Here is a 23753-nt window from a genome sequence, read left to right on the forward strand (position 1 = left end):
TAATGGTTAGAACAGTAGGAAGAGAGATGTGTGTTGGTGTGTGTGGAGAGGGAGGTGAGGTGTGCATAGTGAGGGTGGTGGGGTGAGTCGAAATGAAAAGGAATGAATAGTGGTGCACTGTGTGTGTGTGTGTGTGTGTGTGTGTGTGTGTGTGTGTGTGTGTGTGTGTGTGTGTGTGTGTGGAAGGGACACATGGGAGGGGTAATGTGTGGAGACAGGGAAGAGTGGTGTGTAGAGACGGAGGGGGTATGGCCCCCCCCCCCGTCTCTATAGAGCCAGGGAGGGTGTGTGGGCAGGTACCCGGTACCCGGTACCGGGTCGAACCGGGATGTGCCAGGTTCCTCATCTAATTTGATAAAGATATTGGCTGCAATAATTATGTTAATAATTATGTTCATAAGATTTGAGATTTCTCATTAATAATAACAAAAGAAATACGTATGAGATAAGGGAGAGAGGCGAAGCTAATCTAATCAAGAAATGTGAAACAGAGAATAAGGAACACAAAGAGAGATAATGAAATTACTGTACCAAGGGCTGATCAATCACTAACGAGGAAGAAATGAGTACCATTGTAAAAAGCTATTTTATATTAGTTTTAAGTAATGCATTTGAGAAGAGGAGAGTAATAGACAGAGAGGAGAGAGAGAGAGAGAGAGAGAGAGAGAGAGAGAGAGAGAGAGAGAGAGAGAGAGAGAGAGAGAGAGAGAGAGAGAGAGAGAGAGAGAGAGAGAGGAGAACAAAGAGAGTGTAGTGAGAGAAAGACGCCATTGGCAATAATTTAGCCATTGGTGTGGCCTCAGTAAGCCCCGTATGTCATGTTATTTGTTAGCTTCAAGTGTATAATTACTTTATTATTACTTTTTTTATTACCATTTTATTTTATTTTATTATTTTTGTTTATTTTTTTATATATTTTTTTATTACTTTATAGTGTATACTTTTAAGTGTATAACTTCGTTATGCACTTTTCAGTGCTCAACGTTAGTGAGTTATTACTGGGTTAGTGAGCTACCACTGGGTTAGTGAGCTACCACTGGGTTAGTGAGCTACCACTGGGTTAGTGAGCTACCACTGGCCTGCTGTGAGTAGTTAGCATCGAGTACACTTGATATCCTATCAAAACCCTCGTTAATATGCACCCTCTCGTTAAGCAGAAGCGCAGCGGCGTGCGGTCAGCAAGAGGTGTGTTGGGTGTTCACCTGGGACGCTGTCAGCCGGGAGTGTCAGCTGATGAAGCCTCTCACTGACGTCGTCAGCCTCATGTCAGCCAAGACCTCCGTCAACACCTGGGAGGACGTCTCATCCTTCCCAAGGACTTTACTTACGCCGTTCTCCTGCAGGACGTCTTCCAAATAAGAGAATATTTCGGTGGGATTTGGCGAAAACTGAACAACTCAAAACTGTGGTACAACCTGCAAGCTGAACAACTGGTGTTATCTCTTGTGTAGAATTCAAACGAACAGGATAACATGAATGGGACAGAAGTCGTCATTGGCGTTTGGTATGGAACAATGTATGATACCGAGACATTCTTCATGATTCGTGGTATGTGTAATGTATAAGCTAATCTTGTCATACAGCTTTGATATCAGTTAACTCGGTGGAGTTAACTATATAAATTTCGTGTTGCGTTTAAGTTTGACGCAGAAGCCTCTGACGCACTGGACAAGACGCACACAATAGCTCAAGAAGTATAACAGAATTGTGACCCCAAACATTTATGTTATTGAATCACTGATATATGTTATTTACGCACTGATATATGTTATTGACGCACTGATATATGTTATTGACGCACTGATATATGTTATTGACGCACTGATATATGTTACTGACGCACTGATATATGTTACTGACGCACTGATATATGATATTGACGCACTGATATATGTTACTGACGCATTGATATATGTTATTGACGCAGTGATTTATGTTATTGACGCACTGATATATGTTACTGACGCAAAGACATATGCTAATGAACAGATATATGTGAAATATCAAAATATATGTAATGTTCAAACTAACTTTAGCATAATATAGGAGACAATTAATAACTGAATTGTTGCTAGCAAATAAAATGAAAAAAACACGTTAATTTTATCTTTAATTTAAATTGTAAACCTACTCATAATAGGCGAGTGAATACTAGCTCATTATCCTCAAACTTTAATCTCTTAGATGTATTGAGTAATATTTGCCACCAGTGACCTCGCTCTCCGCTTAACGCAATAAAACCAATAAAACCCACATTAACCGGAGCTCACTGATGATATTAATGCGTTATCGGGCCGTTGTCAACGACGCAATCAACAACAAAATTGCACAATCAGTCATTGTTATTGTGATATCTTTTTTTATTATTTCTGCCGCTGAGATAATTGCATTAACGGGAGATTCTGCTTTAATCCAATTTTTAACTTTGCAATGGACAATTATCATATCAAGTACTTAATGTAAATTGAACGCCATAAAATGATAATGAACGACGGCACGAAATAGTGAACGGAGGAATACCTGAGTGTGAACACTAGTACCAAATACTGAACAACAGCAATGCTTGGAAGGTGAACAACAATATCTAGTAAAGAACGACATTGAACAGCAATAATATCTGATAGTGAACGACGTTTCCTGACGGTAAAGGACAGTGAACAAGTGCCATACCTGAACGTGAACGGCTATACCAGAAGGGAATTGTCAGTGAACGGTAGTTTATGAAAGTGAACTGTCATTGAGTACCTGTATGAACGACTACCCTCTAAAGTGAACGGAGATACTTATGTGACCAGTAGTACTTGCCACTGAACGACAGCAGTGCCTGAATGAGAACGTCACAGACGACAGTGAAAGAGGTGAACGGCACAACTTGAGAGTGGGAAAAAAGTCTTAAGAGTAGACAACAGTATTTGTTAGTGAAAGGCAATGTTTGACAGTGTAGGAGTGTGAAAGGCAACAGTGAACGCCGAAACTTTTTTGGCGAATCACAGTATTCCAACTTAGAAGGCAATATCTGATAATGAACTGTAGTACTTTGCAGTGAACAACAGTACCTGGCAGTGAACAACAGTACCTGACAGTGAACAACAGTACCTGACAGTGAATAACGGTACCTGACCGTGAACAACAGTACTTGGCAGTGAATAACGGTACCTGACCGTGAACAACAGTACCTGGCAGTGAATAACGGTACTTGACCGTGAACAACAGTACCTGGCAGTGAACAACAGCACCTGACAGTGAAAAACAGTACCTGACCGTGAACAACAGTACCTGGCAGTGAACAACAGCACCTGGCAGTGAACAACAGTACCTGACCGTGAACAACAGTACCTGGCAGTGAATAACGGTACTTGATCGTGAACAACAGTACCTGGCAGTGAACAACAGTACCTGACCGTGAACAACAGTACCTGGCAGTGAACAACAGTATCTGACAGTGAACAACAGTACCTGGCACTGAACAACAGTACCTGACAAGCTGATGATCAGCGAACAGAACACAATTAATTCAAGCTGCTCGCCCCGGCCCTTATCTATCCTGTTACGACCAGAGCTCGTTAAATCATGCCCACTGACACGCTAAATGGACCACCACGTGTAGTTCCTGTGATTAATACCTGGAGCACCACGTGTAGTTCCTGAGATTAATAACTGGAGCACCACTTGTAATTCCTATAATTAATAACTGGAGCACCACTTGTAATTCCTATAATTAATAACTGGAGCACCACTTGTAATTCCTATAATTAATAACTGGAGCACCACTTGTAATTTCTATAATTAATAACTGGAGCACCACTTGTAATTCCTATAATTAATAACTGGAGCACCACTTGTAATTCCTATAATTAATAACAGGATCACCACGTGTTATTCCTGTGATATATAAGTGGATCATAACGTGTATGTTCTTCATTTAATAAATTAAAAGAGAATATGTTTTCCACCCACAATGCTGCGATATTAGTAATTCATTAAAAAAATCTAAATGTTTTATATACAGTGACTTTATTTACTGCCAATTAATTACCATTATAATTAGCACATTCATCGTAAAATTTGCAAAACATGAGAGAAGTATTGCACCGAGAGTGGGGGTGTAAATTCCACTGACAGTATATTTTAATCCAGGAATATTTTCAAGACAAAAGTGAAACTATACTTGCAGGCTGGCCAGTGAGTCTTACTAACTATCCTGTGATTGATAAGCTTGAAACTGACATAATCAAATTCTGAGGCCTGATTTTCATTTAGTATTTCGTAGGCAATTAATCTAAGTATTGGTGTCTCTGTGACTTTTTCTAAAATTTAAGACAGGTCTTTCAGAGTTTTATCGTGAAGTATATACTCCTCTCACATATGTTTCCGACAGTGTATCAAAGTGTTTACAAAGTGTTCTTCCAGATATATCCTATTCAAGAATCACAACTTTATATTATTAGCTGTTTGTCGTCTTTTAAGTATTATGTCATATTTCTAAGCAGCAGTGTTACTTCCATGGGTTGTCAAGGTCTTTTACCATCTGTGACCAGCTTCGTCAGCCTATAGGAACATACCTGACGGAGCCAACGCAAGGAGGAAGATGAGAAAGATTGAAACACCTAGCGAAAGCCAAGAGCAAGCAGAGGAACTTACCTGACGCAGCCAACGTGAGTAAGAAGAAAGAGGAGGAGCAGAAGGAGTAGAGGAAGGAGATGTGTTGGAATGGAAGGGAGCCAACACAATTGATGCGTCCTCGCTTCCTTGCCTCTGGCTGCCTCAGTTTTCCTGTCTCCTCCTTCTCCTCCTCCAGCGCCTTCCCCATCTTTCTTGACTTCTTCGCTGGACTCCACTACGTTCCTTCTGGCGCCAGTTCCAGTATCCTCGCTAGCAGGTGGGGCGTCCATCTTGCACCTGCAATAAATTAATTTTGAATTAATCAATAGAAAAGATAAATATCTTACCTTTAACTTTCCCACATAACTCAAGATCTACTTTCCTAAAAAAATATATATATAGAATTTGTTATTAATTTTGAGTCTCATATTCGCTTTCTGGTCCATGTTTGATAATCAAAGTTGCTTCCGGAGATAATTATCTATAAAATAAAAAATTCCGGACCATTTTAAAAGGTTTTGTATCGTTTTTAAAAAATTAATTTTAGTTTTATAAACTATAGTCAGATCTCAAGGCCCGCTCAAGGCTACAGCCGTTCTCAGGATAATTAATTTCAATCGGAAATAAATTTGCCAGTTTTGATGGTCAAAGTTTAGTTCACATGCCTACTTTCATACACATTTGTTATGCATCTGCTGTACACACACACACACACACACACACACACACACACACATACACACACACACACACACACACACACACACACACACACACACACACACACACACACAAACACATACAAACACATATAAACACATTCAAACACACACACACACACACACACACACACACACACACACACACACACACACACACACACAGCCTAGACAAGCTGAAGGAATGGTCGAACAAATGGTTGCTAGAGTTTAACCCAACCAAATGTAATGTAATGAAGATAGGTGTAGGGAGCAGGAGGCCAGATACAAGGTATCATCTGGGAGAGGAAATTCTTCAGGAGTCAGAGAAGGAAAAAGACTTGGGGGTTGACATCACGCCAGACCTGTCTCCTGCAGCACATATCAAGCGGATAACATCAGCGGCATATGCCAGGCTGGCCAACATACGAACGGCATTCAGGAACTTGTGTAAAGAATCATTCAGAACTTTGTATACCACATATGTCAGGCCAATCCTGGAGTATGCAGCCCCAGCATGGAGTCCATATCTAGTCAAGGATAAGACTAAACTGGAAAAGGTTCAAAGGTTTGCCACCAGACTAGTACCTGAGCTGAGAGGTATGAGCTACGAGGAGAGACTACGGGAATTAAACCTCACTTCGCTGGAAGACAGAAGAGTTAGGGGGGACATGATCACCACATTCAAGATTCTCAAGGGAATTGATAGGGTAGATAAAGACAGTCTATTTAACACAAGGGGAACACGCACAAGGGGACACAGGTGGAAACTGAGTGCCCAAATGAGCCACAGAGATATTAGAAAGAACTTTTTTAGTGTCAGAGTGGTTGACAAATGGAATGCATTAGGAAGTGATGTGGTGGAGGCTGACTCCATACACAGTTTCAAGTGTAGATATGACAGAGCCCGATAGGCCCAGGAATCTGTACACCTGTTGATTGACGGTTGAGAGGCGGGACCAAAGAGCCAGATCTCAACCCCCGCAAACACAACTAGGTGAGTAACTAGGTGAGTACACACACACACACACACACACACCTAAGCACACAGACACCCACTAACAGGGTAAGCAGTTCATTGAATATTTTGTATATGTGCAGGAAATAAAATTTGTTGAAATAAAAATGAAATGTTTAGGCACTTGGGGGAGTAAATAAATGTACATAAGTTTGGAGTCCAACTAAAACTCTTTATTGGTGACATAAAGGCAGTTGAAATTGGGCAACAAAAAAGTAATATTCCGGTATATGTTTACCTGTGTAGTAAACAAGTGTACAATGGTTGCAGCTTTTAACGATGGAATTATTTTTTATTAATTTAACTTTGTTTCAAGTTTGTTGGGGGTTTGGTGCTGTTGACGATTGTGATGTAATTTTTACAGCGGTAAAACACATCGCTGCTGCTATTGGTGATGTTCCTGTTCCTGTCTGCCACTGTCTGAGTCTGTCCCTGTCTGAGTCTGCCACTGTCTGAGTCTGCCTCTGTTTTAGTCTGCCTCTGTCTAAGTCTGCCACTGTCTGAGTCTGCCACTGTCTGAGTCTACCACTGTCGGAGTCTGCCACTGTCTGAGTCTGCCTCTGTCTGGGTCTGCCACTGTCTGAGTCTGCCACTGTCTGAGTCTGCCACTGTCTGAGTCTGCCATTGTCTGAGTCTGCCACTGTCTGAGTCTGCCATTGTTTGAGTCTGCCTCTGTCTGGGTCTGCCACTGTCTGGGTCTGCCACTGTCTGAGTCTGCCACTGTCTGAGTCTGCCACTGTCTGAGTCTGCCTTTGTCACAGCCTGATTATGTTATTGTCTTAGTCTGTCTTTAAAGCTGTCTCAGGATATTTTGCTAATTTTTCCAGACAAGGTCTATCTTAGTCTGTCTGCCTTTATCTCTACGATTATCTTTACCAATTTGTCCCGGACAGAACTCGGTGTCTCAATATGTCTTAATTTGTCATTGTCAATTTGTCAATGTTAATTTGTCAACAGTTTCTGTGTCAATTTCTGTGTCAATTATTTTCTATCTCTGCCAGTTTCTGTCTGTTTCAGTATGACTCTGATTACGTCAGTCTGTCATAGTCTGCATCTGTCCGAGATTTCTGTCTACGGTTTTGCCAAAAGATGTTTGATAATATTCAAGGCAGAGCCAGACATCTTGTAAGAAGCAATTTATTAAAGATGTGGTTGGTTTGTGTATATTTTACAAAGTCATCAAAATTCATATCCCTCGCTTAGCTTCTCAGCAACTCCTTTTCATATGAAGAGCAACGATACACCAGATGAAACCTGTGACTATCAGATGGATGTTCGCCTTGGCACGAATTGAGCTGTTTCGACGCTCGAATTACTTTGAATACAGTAATTTATGGAATTTGTTTTGGCAACAGGTTGGCAACCGAAACAAATAGACGTTTCAACAATTGAAACGTATCCTAAATGAAGATTTTATGATAAAAAAAATGGTATTGATAAATGTCAGCTATACTCACTGTTCTGAAACTGCTCTGAAATATTACTTATCTGTATCGCGAGTAACCAAGACGCGTGACGTTATATTATTAATAATCCTAATTATAATGCTTCTTGCCCTTGGCAACCTAGCTTGTCGACCTGCAGCATTACAAAAGAAAATATATAAAAAAAACTCCTCGACACCGGGAGCCGGTCGGCCGAGCGGACAGCACGCTGGAATTGTGATCCTGTGGTCCTGGGTTCGATCCCAGGCGCCGGCGACAAACAATGGGCAGAGTTTCTTTCACCCTATGCCCCTGTTACCTAGCAGTAAAATAGGTACCTGGGTGTTAGTCAGCTATCACGGGCTGCTTCCTGGGGGTGGAGGCCTGGTCGAGGACCGGGCCGCGGGGACACTAAAGCCCCGAAATCATCTCAAGATAACCTCAAGAAGAAGACACGGATGTTAGTAAAGCCACAGGCTTGAGTCTGTAAATCCCAACAGCCTTAATGTTCACGACCACTTCTGCAACCCTCTCTGCAACCGTCTTTCTAGCTTGCATTGAGCGGTCAACGTGATCACTAATACGGAAGATGGCCAGCCTCGTAGCTGTCCACAACATGAAAAGCAAGATTTAAGAGAATCATAAACGTATATTCTTGCTTTCACTTGTCGGAAAGATCTCTGAAATATTCCTATTGCGAGACTATAAAAGACCTTTCATAAGAAACATTAACAAAGAAACAAGTTATTTTGCTTTAGTGACAATAGAAGCACGAGAGAGTCGTTAATCTAATGGAGATGACCACACAATGGAACTAGAGGTTTGAGTGTTAAGAAAATAAATGTGGCAGTGTTGTTGATACCGCTTGTGTGATTATTAATACCCTGCAGCATAAAGGACACGTGTGCCACCTTAATGAACTTTTCAAGCTGTCATTGGTAATTATTCCTTCCTCGAACACGTCATACATGAACCACCCCCCCTCCCCCCTCCATGAGAGTGATTGGAAAACTCTTGAGAAATATATAATTCGATGACATTCTGAAACAACGCCAAAGGCCTATGACTTAACATTTAATTTATGTTGTATTCAACGTTGACCAATTACAGTTACCCTTACAAAAAAATATGTTGTTATCTCACTAAGGCTTTAAAAATACCTTCCAGTCATGAAATTAGACATATAAGAATTTGATTTATGATACATTGGTTAATACATTGGTTAATACATGTGACCTTTTTACAAAGTCTTCCGATTTCACGCAAGCATTCGACTTTACTACAGCTTGGACACAAATATCCATGGAGATTCGGGATGGACACAACAGCTGAGCAGCCGAGTTGCAGAATCTGTGATGAGTGCCGACGGACACCGCCTTTACCACTACCTGAGAGAAAGTGAACATCTAAGAGACATTAAAAATGTGTGTAGCATAGTAAACCTCCCATTGTGTGAATTTGGAAAATACTGTCATATATAAATGATGTTCTCAATAGATTCCCCCATTTAGCACCTGCAAGATTACGAAAGTTTTCAAGGGTTGACAAATGTTAATCTTCTTGTTTGATAAGCTGTTCTCTTGAGACAGTTAAACAAGTCCCAGCTGTGTCTGGGTACAAGTGACAGGATGAACAACCCAGAGGGATTTCTTCCTATGGGGGGCGGGGGGGGGGGGTTGTACATGCTGCTATGGCGGTGTGTCCACTCACAGGATGAGTGACGCGCCTCAATACTGTCACTATGGCGGTGTGTCCACTCACAGGATGAGTGACGCTGCTCAATACTGTCATTATGGCGGTGTGTCCACTCACAGGATGAGTGACGCTGCCCAATACTGTCACTATGGTGGTGTGTCCACTCACAGGATGAGTGGCGCTGCCCAATACTGTCACTATGGTGGTGTGTCCACTCACAGGATGAGTAGCGCAGCCCAATACTGTCACTATGGTGGTGTGTCCACTCACAGGATGAGTGGCGCTGCCCAATACTGTCACTATGGTGGTGTGTCCACTCACAGGATGAGTGACGCTGCCCAATACTGTCACTATGGTGGTATGTCCACTCACAGGATGAGTGGCGCTGCCCAATACTGTCACTATGGTTGTGTGTCCACTCACAGGATGAGTGGCGCTGCCCAATACTGTCACTATGGCGGTGTGTCCACTCACAGGATGAGTGACGCTGCTCAATACTGTCACTATGGCGGTGTGTCCACTCACAGGATGAGTAGCGCAGCCTAATACTGTCACTATGGTGGTGTGTCCACTCACAGGATGAGTGGCGCTGCCCAATACTGTCACTATAGTGGTGTGTCCACTCACAGGATGAGTGACGCTGCCCAATACTGTCACTATGGTGGTATGTCCACTCACAGGATGAGTGGCGCTGCCCAATACTGTCACTATGGTGGCGTGTCCACTCACAGGATGAGTGGCGCTGCCCAATACTGTCACTATGGTGGCGTGTCCACTCACAGGATGGGTGACGCTGCCAAATAAACTCGCCCCTCGGGGCAAAACTTAAAAAAAGTTTAACTACAGCTTCTTTCCTTAGGAACAGATTACTAAGCAATAGGTCCCATGTGCATCTAGTTTTATCCCCAAAAAGCGCAACAATTATACACTTACCTTTGGCAACCAAAACATTCATTCATTCACTTTAACAAAAACAAAACAAAAATCTAAAAATATAATTAAATGATAAATAAGATAAAATAGCATTTATTAATTTGAAATTATAAGTGGGAAGAGAGAGAGAGAGAGAAAGAGAGAGAGAGAGAGAGAGAGAGAGAGAGAGAGAGAGAGAGAGAGAGAGAGAGAGAGAGAGAGAGAGAGAGAGAGAGAGAGAGAGAGAGAGAGAGAGAAAGAGAGAGAGAGAGAGAGAGAGAGAGAGAGAGAGAGAGAGAGAGAGAGAGAGAGAGAGAGAGAGAGAGAGAGAGAGAGAGAGAGAGAGAGAGAGAGAGAGAGAGAGAGAGAGAGAGAGAGAGAGAGAGAGAGAGAGAGAGAGAGAGAGAGAGAGAGAGAGAGAGAGAGAGAGTATATGTGTGTCACAGACAGACATACAGTCTTGCGGCTGAGTGAACGGATCTCAGGGGTCGTAGTCTTTAGGCCCCGGGTTTGATTCCCTGCCGAGGCAGAAACAAGTGGGCAGAGTTTCTGTCAACTGATGCTCCTGTTACCTAGTAGGAAATAGGTACCTGAGAGTTAAACAGCTGCTACGGGGTGCTTCCTGGGGATGTGTGTGTGTGAGTGTGTGTTTGTGTTAAATATATGTAGTAGTGAACATGATAGAGGAAGATATTTCGGATATTAGAATATTAGACATCCAACAGTCACAAAGGCAGGGTCCAAGAGCTAAGAACTCGATCCTGCAAGCACAAATAGTAAATGGTAAATACATACCGTACAATCGTCAATGTTTTGATCATGTGTTGCGTTCACAGCGATTGTAAAACCAAATCTCTTTTAAACTTATCTAAAACTAAAATATTAAGCTGGAGTTTTCTCAGTGATTATTCAGAATATTTTTAGGAAAAACTGAGATTGCGAGAATCTTCCTGCGGCACAGGAGATTGAAACCCCTTCAAAAATCCTTTGAATTGCTCTTGTTTGGTTGAGTTTTTATCATGAGTCTAACGTTGAGTGCCTTTGCTAATTATCACAAGTGATGATGGAGGAAGAGGTTGATAAGACACGCTCTGTCTCTCTGTCTCTTTCTCCATCTATCAAATACATTCATACATACATACATATATATATATATATATATATATATATATATATATATATATATATATATATATATATATATATATATATATATATATATATATTTATACATATATATATATATATATATATATATATATATATATATATATATATATATATATATATATATATACGTGGAGACGTGGAAACAACGTTCCTCACAGTACAACACCCTCAGCATATATTTGCGAGTCCAAGTGTGTGATTGTAGAGCAAAAACCGGCAAGGAATGAAAATCAAGCAAAACTTATTGTGAGCATACATAAGACAGCGAGGTGCTTGTGAGTAGTTTACTCATATAAATGTGTATTGTGTGTGTAACAGAGATGGCAGATGAATGTGGGCTGGGAGAGCTTTAGGATGGAGAATGAGAGAGTTCTTGTGAATGAGAGTAAGAGTGGAGAGAGTTGGTGGGTGAAGGGGGTGTTGAGTATTTGAGTTTAGAGCAGAAAGTTGAATAAAACGTGTACAGGACATCGAGGGATTTATTTTGACCAGACCACACACTAGAAGGTGAAGGGACGACGACCATTCTCAAGTCGATTGAGAATCAACTTCACCTTCTAGTGTGTGGTCTGGTCAACATACTTCAGCCACGCTATTGTGACTCATCGCCTGCACAGGAATTTATTTGTTATGGGGCGCATATGTGTTGGATTAAACATCACATACCCAAAGGATTTACGTATGCTGGCAAAATACTTTACATAAATGCGTTGGTGGTGTATGACTTAATTGCAATCTTTGGGTTTATTTGGCAAGCATTTATCACTTCTTTATCACTCCAAACATTTGCATTTACGTTGAAATACATCATTGTCGTTTGTAAATAAGTATTGTTATTAACTAAAATATTTACGGATACGCCATTGGAATATTTTCCATAAAACCAGCAGGAACATAACTCCAATACGGTAATCTTAACTGCGGATACAAATCTTGTTAAAAGTAAAAACTACAATATGTGTCTCAGTTCTGTGTAAACTAACACTAGTCAGTCCTGGTGATAATGGAGCTAAGTATGGGGGTGGCGGAGTTCTGTACCCCAACAAACACGTCGCTAAGGACTACAATCTGCTACATTACCTGCAAACTCTGACATTATGAGCCGACGACTCACTTTAAATCTGTTCGTTAACCTTTCACTCCTGCCGTTCCAAGCCCTTATTCGGTCTCTCTTTCTCCTGTTTCGGGTTCGCCCATTTCATCACCCCAAATACATATTCTCCCCCTTCCTCTTTCTTATTCCTGCTCTTCTTTAGTTCCTCATGCGGAAACTAAGAAGAGTTTCCTATAGTTTCGTTGTAACTACCTGGTTGATACCTGGTTGATGGGGTTCTGGGAGTTCTTCTGCTCCCCATGACTTGTGAGTTTAGTCCACTAGGCTGTTGCTTGGAGCGGCCCGCAGGCCCACATACCCACCACAGCCCGGTTGGTCCGGCACTCCTTGGAGGAAACAATCTAGTTTCCTCGTGAAGATGTCCACGGTTGTTCCGGCAATATTTCTTATGCTCGCTGGGAGGGTGTTGAACAACCGCGGACCTCTGATGTTTATACAGTGTTCTCTGATTGTGCCTATGGCATCCCTCCTCTTCACTGGTTCTATTCTGCATTTTCTTCCATGTCGTTCACTCCAGTACGTTGTTATTTTACTGTGTAGATTTGGTACTTGGCCCTCCAGTACCTTCCACGTGTATATTATTTGATATCTCTATCGTCTTCTTTTTACTGAGTACATTTGTAGAGCTTTGAGACGATCCCAATAATTTAGGTGCTTTATCTCGTCTATGCGTGTCGTATATGTTCTCTGTATTCCCTCTATTTCAGCAATCTCTCCTGCTCTGAAGGGTGAAGTGAGTACTGAGCAGTACTCAAGACGGGACAATACAAGTGACTTGAAGAGTACAACTATTGTGATGGGAACTATTTACTTGTTGGTGTTGGCAAATGTTAGAATATTAAATAAGTACTCATTAACTGCACCTCATCCAATATATGTCTCAGAATACAAAGGATAAAGTTAGTAGGCGATGAAAAATAAGCTAGATAATAGAAGAAAAATTCCACCTATAAAACAAGAAAAAACAAAACCGATAAATCAAGAAAAAAATACCGTTAAAACAATAGCAAACGATTTTGATAAATCTTGAATAAATATCGATAAAACTAGAAAAATCAATTCAATAAAATAAATGCACAGTAAAAAGATCATTAAAGCAGGGGCAATAAATAAATTCCCTAATATGAAATTAAATTAACCGGAGCCGAAGCACCGGAAGATAAATCTGACAAAGGGGATGCGGACAAAGGGAGAGAGAGAGAGAGAGAGAGAGAGAGAGAGAGAGAGAGAGAGAGAGAGAGAGACAGAGATAGAGAGAGATAGAGAGAGAAAGAGAGAGAGAGAGAGAGAGAGAGAGAGAGAGAGAGAGAGAGAGAGAGAGAGAGAGAGAGAGAGAGAGAGAGAGAGAGAGAGACAGAGATAGAGAGAGATAGAGAGAGAAAGAGAGAGAGAGAGAGAGAGAGAGAGAGAGAGAGAGAGAGAGAGAGAGAGAGAGAGAGAGAGAGAGAGAGAGAGAGAGAGAGAGAGAGAGACAGAGAGAGAGAGAGAGAGAAACACTCCCACGCCTCGAAAGAAGCAAAACATATACCAGCAAGTAGTCATGTAAGCTGGTCAGACTCAGGTGTTTTCTCAACGTGGGACGCCCAAGGGGTCGGAGGGAGGGAGGGAATAAGGAATTGGCTGGAGTCGAAGTGAGGGAGAAGGTGGAAAGGAGAGGGTAGGAGAAAGAAGGATAGAGAAAGCTGGAGTAAGAGAAGAATGTAGAGTATAGGATATAGGATATAGAATGAAGGAAAGAAGGGAATACTTAGGAGGGAGACAAGGGAGAGGGAGGGAAAGGGTATGATGGAAAGGGAAAGAGAAGATGGAAGGGAGTAGGGGGGGGAGCAGATTGAGAGAGAGTCGGGAGGTGAAGATGAGATGGGAATAGGAGGAAAGAAGGTGAAGCAAGCAGATAAAAGAGGGAAGAAGAGGAGGAGGAATTAAAAGAGATGAAGGGGACATATATGGATGGAGAGGTGATAAAGAGAATAGAAGTAAAACAAGAGCAAAGGGAACGAGAAAAGAACAATGAAAAGAGAGAGTAATATGAGAAAGTGGGGATCAGAGAAGAAGGAATAAATGGAGGAAATTAATATAATGAGAGAGTAAAAGAAGCCTTTTCAAGACAGTGAAGACCATCACTGAGGCAATTAACAATTCATTGACTCATAAACTTTATATTTATATTTAGTGACATTCAGCTGAACACTTAAGCTATTATTGGCTTAAATGCTACGCAAAATTATCCAGAGTAAATGCCTTCTAAAATTAGATTGGATAAATGCCTTCTAAGAGAGAGAGAGAGAGAGAGAGAGAGAGAGAGAGAGAGAGAGAGAGAGAGAGAGAGAGAGAGAGAGAGAGAGAGAGAGAGAGAGAGAGTAGTTGGGTAGAGAGAGGGTGGGGGGAAGAGAAGACGGTGGGTAGGGAAGGAGGGGGAAGAGAAGGATGGGATGCTGTGAAGACTAGAAGAATATTGGGTTGAAGTGGTTGAAGGTATTGGTAGTCACTATTTGGCTGATTAATAAGTACATATGTGGTATATGCCAAGTTATATTTTGTTTTTAAGGTACAAACTCTTCCGACAGATTTGCTAAACACCAGTTTTAATATTAGGAATTTCGTTTTCAGTTTTATTAAACAATAGAGATTTTATACAATATTTGACAATATCCTGACTTGCTCTACAATTTATTTAAATATTTTGGTTTTGTTTTATTATTTTTATAAAACTATAATATCAAAATATATGTATAGGTTAAGTACTAATTGTAATTAAGAAGCAATAAGATGCTTATCTTAACATACTAAGAAGGTTAGGTGATGTCGGTGTTTTCTATTCAGCTTTTCAAGGTAAACTAAAATATTCACAATAAATTAGTATGTCACATATGCACTTATTAATAAGCAAGTGCGAGAACGGGTTGTAGGTTGAGGAAGGGGGGACGGGAAGGGACGGTGGGTAATGTGGTAAAGGAAAATGAGGTGAAGGGGGGGGGGGTGAGAGGGGGGAGTGGGGTGAGCCGTGTCTGGCTAATGGGTACCAGCTCCCCCGGGGGTCGAAATCTTTTAGACCATTAGTTCCACTGCTCTAAGTTGTGTGTTCCGGTTTTTGATGGCCCTTGGAAATCACTAAAGGATATATATATATATATATATATAATATATATATATATATATATATATATATATATATATATATATATATATATATATATATATATATATATTTTTTTTTTTTTTATTTATTTATTTATTTATTTCATCTTCACCTGTAAATGGTGAAGCTTAGTCGGGCTTTACTCCTTATTACTAACACGTCTTAAAGGGGTAATTTATCATTTAACTTCCATTCAACTTTAAATATAATACTATGGACTAGAGTGTTCAGCCACTCAAAGAACTGAGAAACAGGTATATAAACCCAACTATCCTTCCAACATGTTAATGTGTCATCAACATGTCTGTATCAAATCATGTCTTGAGGTTTGATGTCTTGAGCTGACTCATATCTCGAGGAAGAATGATCAGGGGAAAAGCGCTAAGTAATTACGACTATATAGCACTGGGAAGGGGGTCAGGATAAGAATGTGGGATGGGACGAGGGGAAGGAATGGTGCCCAACCACTTGGACTGTCGGGGATTGAACGCCGACCTGCATGAAGCGAGACCATTGTTCTACCGTCCACCCCCAAGAGGCTTCTTCTTATAGCTCGAGGTACTCCATGTACAGGTTAGATAAGACTGTAGGTCGGGGACAACCTAAATGACAGCTATATTTTTGACGGTAAACACTGTTTTGAAAAAAAAGCACGTTAGTAGATACGTACAATCGTGTTAGTTCAATGATCTTATATTTACTGAAAACTTATCAGCAAAGTTTTCTGATAAGTTTTCAATTTGTCCTCCAGGAATTGAAACTCGAGAGTATCGTCAATAGGAACTTTGGTGAAAAGGAAGTCAATATTCAATAACTCATTGACAATAGCTTAACAACTCAGTTAGTCGGAGTCAGTAGCTTATCAACTTTTCATTACTACAGTCCATGTTCCGAATTTTACTTATAAAACTCTTCGAAGTGTCCAATGTGCGAGTCGGAGAAATTTTTTAACAGCAGTTGGGTTTTTAAACAAGGACTTAAAAAGTTACCTTAACACTTAGGTATCAAAGCAGCTTGTTAATTTGTTCTATCAGCAGATTAGCATCAAAATATAACTTTTAGTAATATTAAAGCAGTTACTAAAATCAGCTAAAAAATAGCCCCATAACTGCCAGTTAAGCTACTGAATCTTCAGTTAAGCTTCGTAACAGGCAGTTAAGCAATTAAACTTGTAGATGAGTTCACGATAAGGTATCTAATCATGACCCAGCATTTAATCACACGTTTAATGAGCAATTCCATGGAAGTGAATTAATACCAGTTTCAACAGCTTCAACTTAATTACCTCTCACCTTCAGAGATAATGCATTCTCACTCTCAGTCTCTCTCTCTCTCTCTCTCTCTCTCTCTCTCTCTCTCTCTCTCTCTCTCTCTCTCTCTCTCTCTCTCTCTCTCTCTCTCTCTCTCTCTCTCTCTCAGGATTGAGATGCTGTCTACTCCTCCGGGAAGTCATTAATTGTGCGAAGTTACAGTCTCCATATGTTTAATCTCTAGAGGTCCAGAATTCTTAGATGAAGCGTTTAGGAATATTGATTCTCTTGGTCTTAAGCTTTGTTATCCACTGAGAATTTTGGAAGTTTGCCGTAGTGAAGTCCGTCGTACAAATTATAATAATATGACAGTGTCAGACCACGGAGGAAGAATTGAAACAGGAATTTCCTCAAGTACTTTCGTATATTAATACATCTTCAGAAGGACTCCTTCTGAAGATGTATTAATATACGAAAGTACTTAAGGAAATTACTGTTTCAATTCTTCCTCCGTGGTCTGACACTGTCACATTTTTAATCACGTGTTTATTTTTCGTGATTTACACAAATTATAATAACATATGCAGTGAAAAAAATTCGCCCAAAGAATGTGTTTTGTTTACCATATTTGTCTGGGTTTGAAAATATGGTCAAGGCCTTGAAACCTTTTGATATACATGTATTGTTTAGCTACGAAAATACTGTTGATAAACTATTAGTTAGAAACAGCCCTCGTAGTAATAATTGTGTCATTTATAAAATACCTTGTAAAGACTGTAATAAGTTCTATGTCGAGCAAACTTCTAAAAATTTGAAATGTAGGATTTCGCAACATAAATACTCTGTAAGACATGGCCAATTGTCTAATGCTTTGTTTGTTCATCTGTCAGAAGATGCTCACCAAATTGATTGGGAGATGGCTTCTTCAATAACGAATTGTAAAAGCACTTATAATAGAAACATAATTGAATCTGCTTTAATACAGATTACAAAAGAAGGTAATTTGAACATTAGCAGCGGTTTATATAACTTAGATTACACAAAGAGATCACACTGACGTGATGCATCAAATGAACAAATCCACAAGGGCCGTGACGAGGATTCGAACCTGCGTCTGGGAGCATCCCAGACACTGCCTTAATCGACTGAGCTACGACAGAGTTAATAGTAGAAACTGAAATTCTACTGAACTTACTGGATCCCGTAGCCTCTCCGAGGCACAAACCAGGATTTTACACAACGTAATATATATATATATATATATATATATATAAATATATATATATATATATATATATATATATATATATATATATATATATATATATATATATATATATATTATTAAATATGACCGAAAAAGTAAGATTAATAATTCTAACACGAATTTTCTCTTTTAGAATTATTAATTTCTCTGTTAGAATTATTAATCTTACTTTTTCGGTCATATTTAATAATATATGTCTACAGGAAAGACTGCTACCAAAATATACTAATATATATATATATATATATATATATATATATATCCTACATAAGTTCATCTTTCTCCATTATCCCTCCCTTACCGCCCCATTCCCTAGCCACACCTCTCTCACAACCACCCTTTCGAATCTCTATCCCACTTCACCACCCAGAGAACCCAACCGGGCCCATATTGCTCACGTCTTCCCCTCAACCCACACTTAAATCTCCTAAGCCCTACACCAAAGCTGATCCCCCTTTCCCACCGCTCACACCCATATTACCAACCCATCTTTTCGTTAGCCAAACCCATCCCCACCTCTTCCCACTGACAGTGTAAAGCATCAGTCAGCTCAGTGGAGTTATCACACTCGAGGGTCCAATTGGAGAAATAAATTAAACAAAGTAAAAATTAAACAGTGTTATTGAAACAAGTTACTTAATCATCTAGTGAATCACTTGTTATCTTATTTGGCCATTGAATGAATCAACATCAGGGAGTCATAATATAAAGATAAAAATAGTATTGTTTTGTTTGGATTTGTTTCGTAGTGATTCCAATTACCTTTTAATTGTTTAGACTATTTGCGTGCACTTGAATCAGTAACATTGAAACCAATCAGCGGGACTTGTTCTTAATGTATTTGTGAATTCACTTTTGATATGATGTGTCGCTTTAGTTTTTATGTTCATTTATTTGTTGATTATCGCTGGAATAGAAGACTTCTGAATGCAAATAATACCTCTTCACCAGTTTCTGCTTCCCTCCCTTTATACAGTCGTCTCCCGTCCCATCCCATCTCAGCATTCAACTCTCTGGGTCAACTCTCAACCAATCTCAGCAACTCTTAATGTGTCCCCAGATAATTCCCTACCCAAATCCTACGGTTTCATTTGGTTCTTCCACCAAACCTTGGAACACTCTCCACTCCTATACAATATATAGGAAGTTACGTATCTAAAGGAGTATTATAGGGCCCCTGAAGGCTCAGAGCCATTCTGTAATATTTCAGTGACAACGTAGAATTAATTTACCTAAAATACAGATCAAGTATTGATGCGATCAGACTAGTTCCAGAACGGAGAGGCATATGCAAGAGGAACGATTAATTATCAGTGGAAAATTAATGTGAAACATGGAAGCGATAATCATGGTATTTAAAATATTAAGAGGATTGGACCAGTGAGAAAAAAATATTTTAAAATGGAGGTACACGAACAAGTGGAACACAGGTGGAAACTTAGTCCACGAATTAGTGCTGGAGAGTTTATGAATAGTTCTTTTCCAGTCGCAATAGAAATTGAATAAAACTGGCATTAAAACGATGGAAGGAATTCTATTATATTAGGAGTTCACTTCTATTATAATAATACATGAATATAATAGAAGTGTCAGCGCCCGACGCCTCTACACCAGATGATTGAAGCTTGGAAGGTGGTAAGGGAGTACAGATGGGTGAGTACAGCAACTCACCCAAACACTGCCAAGTACAGATGAGGGAGCACAAACTCGAAAAACTTTCATATCTACACAATGAACCAAAGTTTCTCAACGCCCAACAACATGGAACAGACTTGCAGCATGTCTCTAAATTGCAATTCTCAAGGGCCTTCGATACCTTTGTATTGAATTATTGGAACTCCACGGGGTTAAGAAGCGTTGAAAAAAATTATCATTCTCCATCCAAAACTTTTTCAATTTTCGTAATATCTCGAGGTCGAATAAACGAACTTTTCTGGAAGCGATAAAAAAAGTTTTGGCAACTGTTATTGAACCTTCTCGCATCATTATTTGTTCGCCACGACTCCTGTAAGGCTCATGTTTATTTTCAAGCAGCCAGAGACGAGTTCTATATACGACAGCTTTATTGGAATTAATGTGTTGTGGGGTAAAGTGCAGGAGGCTCTCAACGCCGTCACCTAATTAAAAAATTCAATAGTTTAAGAAGTGTTAAGAAGAGAGAGCGATGGCGAGAGAAAGAGGGAGAACGATAACGAGATGGGAAATGTTGAACATATTAGCAAGGAGAAACCGCCCACCTCACTGCCAGCCAAAACGACATCTGCATATTAGTGGCTTTATATAATAGGCACCTTGTATATATAAATATCCGACTGTGTCATGTCTCTGATGATTGAATGTTATGTATATCAAATATAATCCTTATTATAGGGAGTACCACCTCTGGTGCAATTATAGGAACCCACAGCCTCAAAGACGAGAACACAGAGCATTCAGATAAAAACTTGTCATTTAACTCTGAATACGTAAGAGTGTTCACTTCTCCTACCCCCCCCCCCCCTTTTTTTATGTTGTACACTTTATTATACAAGGTTATACAATTACATATTTATATTATTACTATTATTATTATTGATATTATTATTATTATTATGATTATTATTATACAGAAATCACATTAACGTGATATTATGTCAATGAGAAAATCCACGATGGCTGTGAGGCGACGTGAACTACAACCCCGACATTGCCAGTCTTATACTCCACCACTGGACCAACGCTGACTTGTATAAGTCATACAACAGGATACACACAGAAGTCACAATAGAGTGATATATCAAATGAATAAATCTAATTGTGTAAAAACCCTGGTTTGTGTCTCGGAGAGAATGCGGGATCCGTGTAAGAACAGTAGCAATCACGGTTGCAATTCTTTTGACTATGTCGTGGCTCATACGATTAAGGCGCGTTTAGGATCATACTGGACGTAAGTTCAAACCCTCATCACGACCCTTGTGGATTTATTCACATAACAGGATTTCTACTAAAATCACAGGAAGTTTGGAATCCCCTTCTGAACCCAGTCCAAGCTTACGCTTACGTCCCAACTTCAGAAATACACAGCAATCACACTAACGTGATGTATATCAAATCATACATACGCTTGTGGGTCATACGTAAATACTTGGACTGGCATCAGGAAGTCAAGACTTCCAGTGATGTTAGTAGAAATGTATGCACCCCGCCCCTCCCCCTGCACTCGGACTCTGTCGCCCAGTAGTACAACCTCTGATGCTCCTACTTCAACACACAGAGAACTCACATTAACGTAATATGTCAAAGAACATCCCAGAGTGCATAGGGGGGGGGGGGATTGAGTGAAACCAACGGTTAGGCTTCAGTGGAAGCCTCGGCATCCTGGTGGGTGTGGTAGCACTCTAGGTCAAATATTTTATGTCGTGGTACAGTGGACTAGAGCGCGTCTGGGAACACTCGACGCGCAGGTTCGAATCCTCATCAAGGCTCCTGTGGATTTGTTATTATTATTATTAACTCTAACGCTTACTTCTGGAGAAATAAAGAATAATATATATATTCCCAAAAGATTGGAATCCTTGTAGCGATTGGGCCATAGTAAGTTCATGAGACCGGCTTAGCCACACTGGTGGAGACTGAGACATCTATTGTATGTTATGAACAATTCCACGAGGGCCGTGACGAGGATTCGAACCTGCGTCCGAGAGCATCCCAGACACTGCCTTAATCGACTTAGCTACGACAGTCTACGATAGTCTATTGTATGTTTTTTTTTGTGTAGCATGTCCTTGCCCAAATTCAATTGTGTGTTTGTGCGTGTTAGAATTTATTATGTAATTTTTTGCGGGTATTTAAAATTTCATTATAAATGGAAAACCGTTTGCTTTGGAGAAGACAAGACATACAGTCACGTGTAGGTGTGTGGTGTTATAGAACAATGAACCCTTTCTCTCTCATTTATCACAGTTCCCCTCCGAACAAAATGACGCAAAATGTTAAAACAAAAATAATTTAAATCTCGAAATCTTTATGGCAAAATTATGTCGCAAATCCCGGCGCAAGAGGGCTGGGGACAGCCAAAGCAGCATCTTCCTCTCCTCCTGGCTTGTAATTTCGAATCATTGCTTGTCTCTCCTGAGGCTGACATAGAGCCCCCACGAGCCACGAGAGCCAGGTACAAGCTCCCATATTATGGTCATTAATTAAGGAGTTCAGGAAACACCTTCCAGAGATAGAGCCGGATTTTGTGCAGCTGTCACGTCTGAGCCTCGGGCCCGTGCCATGAACGTAATTGGAAGAACAGGAGGAGGAGAAGGAAGAGGAAGAGGAGAAGGAGGAGGACGAGAGGAGGAGGAGGAAGAGGAGAACAAGACTCAGCACCATGAGGGTGGTGAGGTAGGTCGCGTGTCTCTGAGCAAGGGTTAGTATCCGTGTTTTCAGTTTGATAACTTTCACTATTTGTTCGCTACACCTGAACGGCGCCCTCCACGTGGGGAATACCACACCTCGCTCCTCATCCACAGCCACAGTTACTCCCAGCAACACTCCCACACAACACACACGCCACCAGCAACACTCCCACACAACTCCAGCAACACTCCCACACAACACACGACACCAGCATAACACAGGGGGGGGCCTCGTAGCCTGGTGGATAGCGCGCAGGACTCGTAATTCTGTGGCGCGGGTTCGATTCCCGCACGAGGCAGAAACAAATGGGCAAAGTTTCTTTCACCCTAAGTGCCCCTGTTACCTAGCAGTAAATAGGTACCTGGGAGTTAGTCAGCTGTCACGGGCTGCTTCCTGGGGTGTGTGGTGTGGAAAAAAAAAGTAGTTAGTAAACAGTTGATTGACAGTTGAGAGGCGGGCCGAAAGAGCAAAGCTCAACCCCCGCAAAAAACACAACTAGTAAACACAACTAGTAAACACACCCACACACCACCAGCAACACACCCACACAACACACGACACCAGCAACACACCCACACAACACACACGCACCAGCAACACACCCACACAACACACGCCACCAGCAACACACCCACACAACACACGACACCAGCAACACACCCACACAACACACACGCACCAGCAACACACCCACACAACACACACGCCACCAGCAACACACCCACACAACACACACGACACCAGCAACACACCCACACAACACACACGCCACCAGCAACACACCCACACAACACACACGACACCAGCAACACACCCACACAACACACACGACACCAGCAACACACCCACACAATACACAGCACCAGCAACACACCCACACAACACACACGCCACCAGCAACACACCCACACAACACACACGCCACCAGCAACACACCCACACAACACACACGACACCAGCAACACACCCACACAACACACACGCCACCAGCAACACACCCACACAACACACACGACACCAGCAACACACCCACACAACACACACGACACCAGCAACACACCCACACAATACACACGAC

General features: G+C 40.9%; 1 protein-coding gene across 1 annotated transcript in view; it reads right to left on the bottom strand.

Annotated features, from left to right (window-relative positions):
* Window positions 1-23753, bottom strand: part of LOC123750656 (glycine receptor subunit alpha-2) — a 255092-nt gene that overhangs the window by 42192 nt on the left and 189147 nt on the right. The window contains exon 3 of the mRNA XM_069332396.1: window positions 4642-4899. Within this exon, the coding sequence (XP_069188497.1) occupies window positions 4642-4892 (251 nt within the window). The 5' untranslated portion in view covers window positions 4893-4899. The remainder of the gene's footprint in view (window positions 1-4641; window positions 4900-23753) is intronic.

Source organism: Procambarus clarkii, chromosome 27, assembly GCF_040958095.1.
Source record: "Procambarus clarkii isolate CNS0578487 chromosome 27, FALCON_Pclarkii_2.0, whole genome shotgun sequence".
Lineage (NCBI taxonomy): Eukaryota > Metazoa > Arthropoda > Malacostraca > Decapoda > Cambaridae > Procambarus > Procambarus clarkii.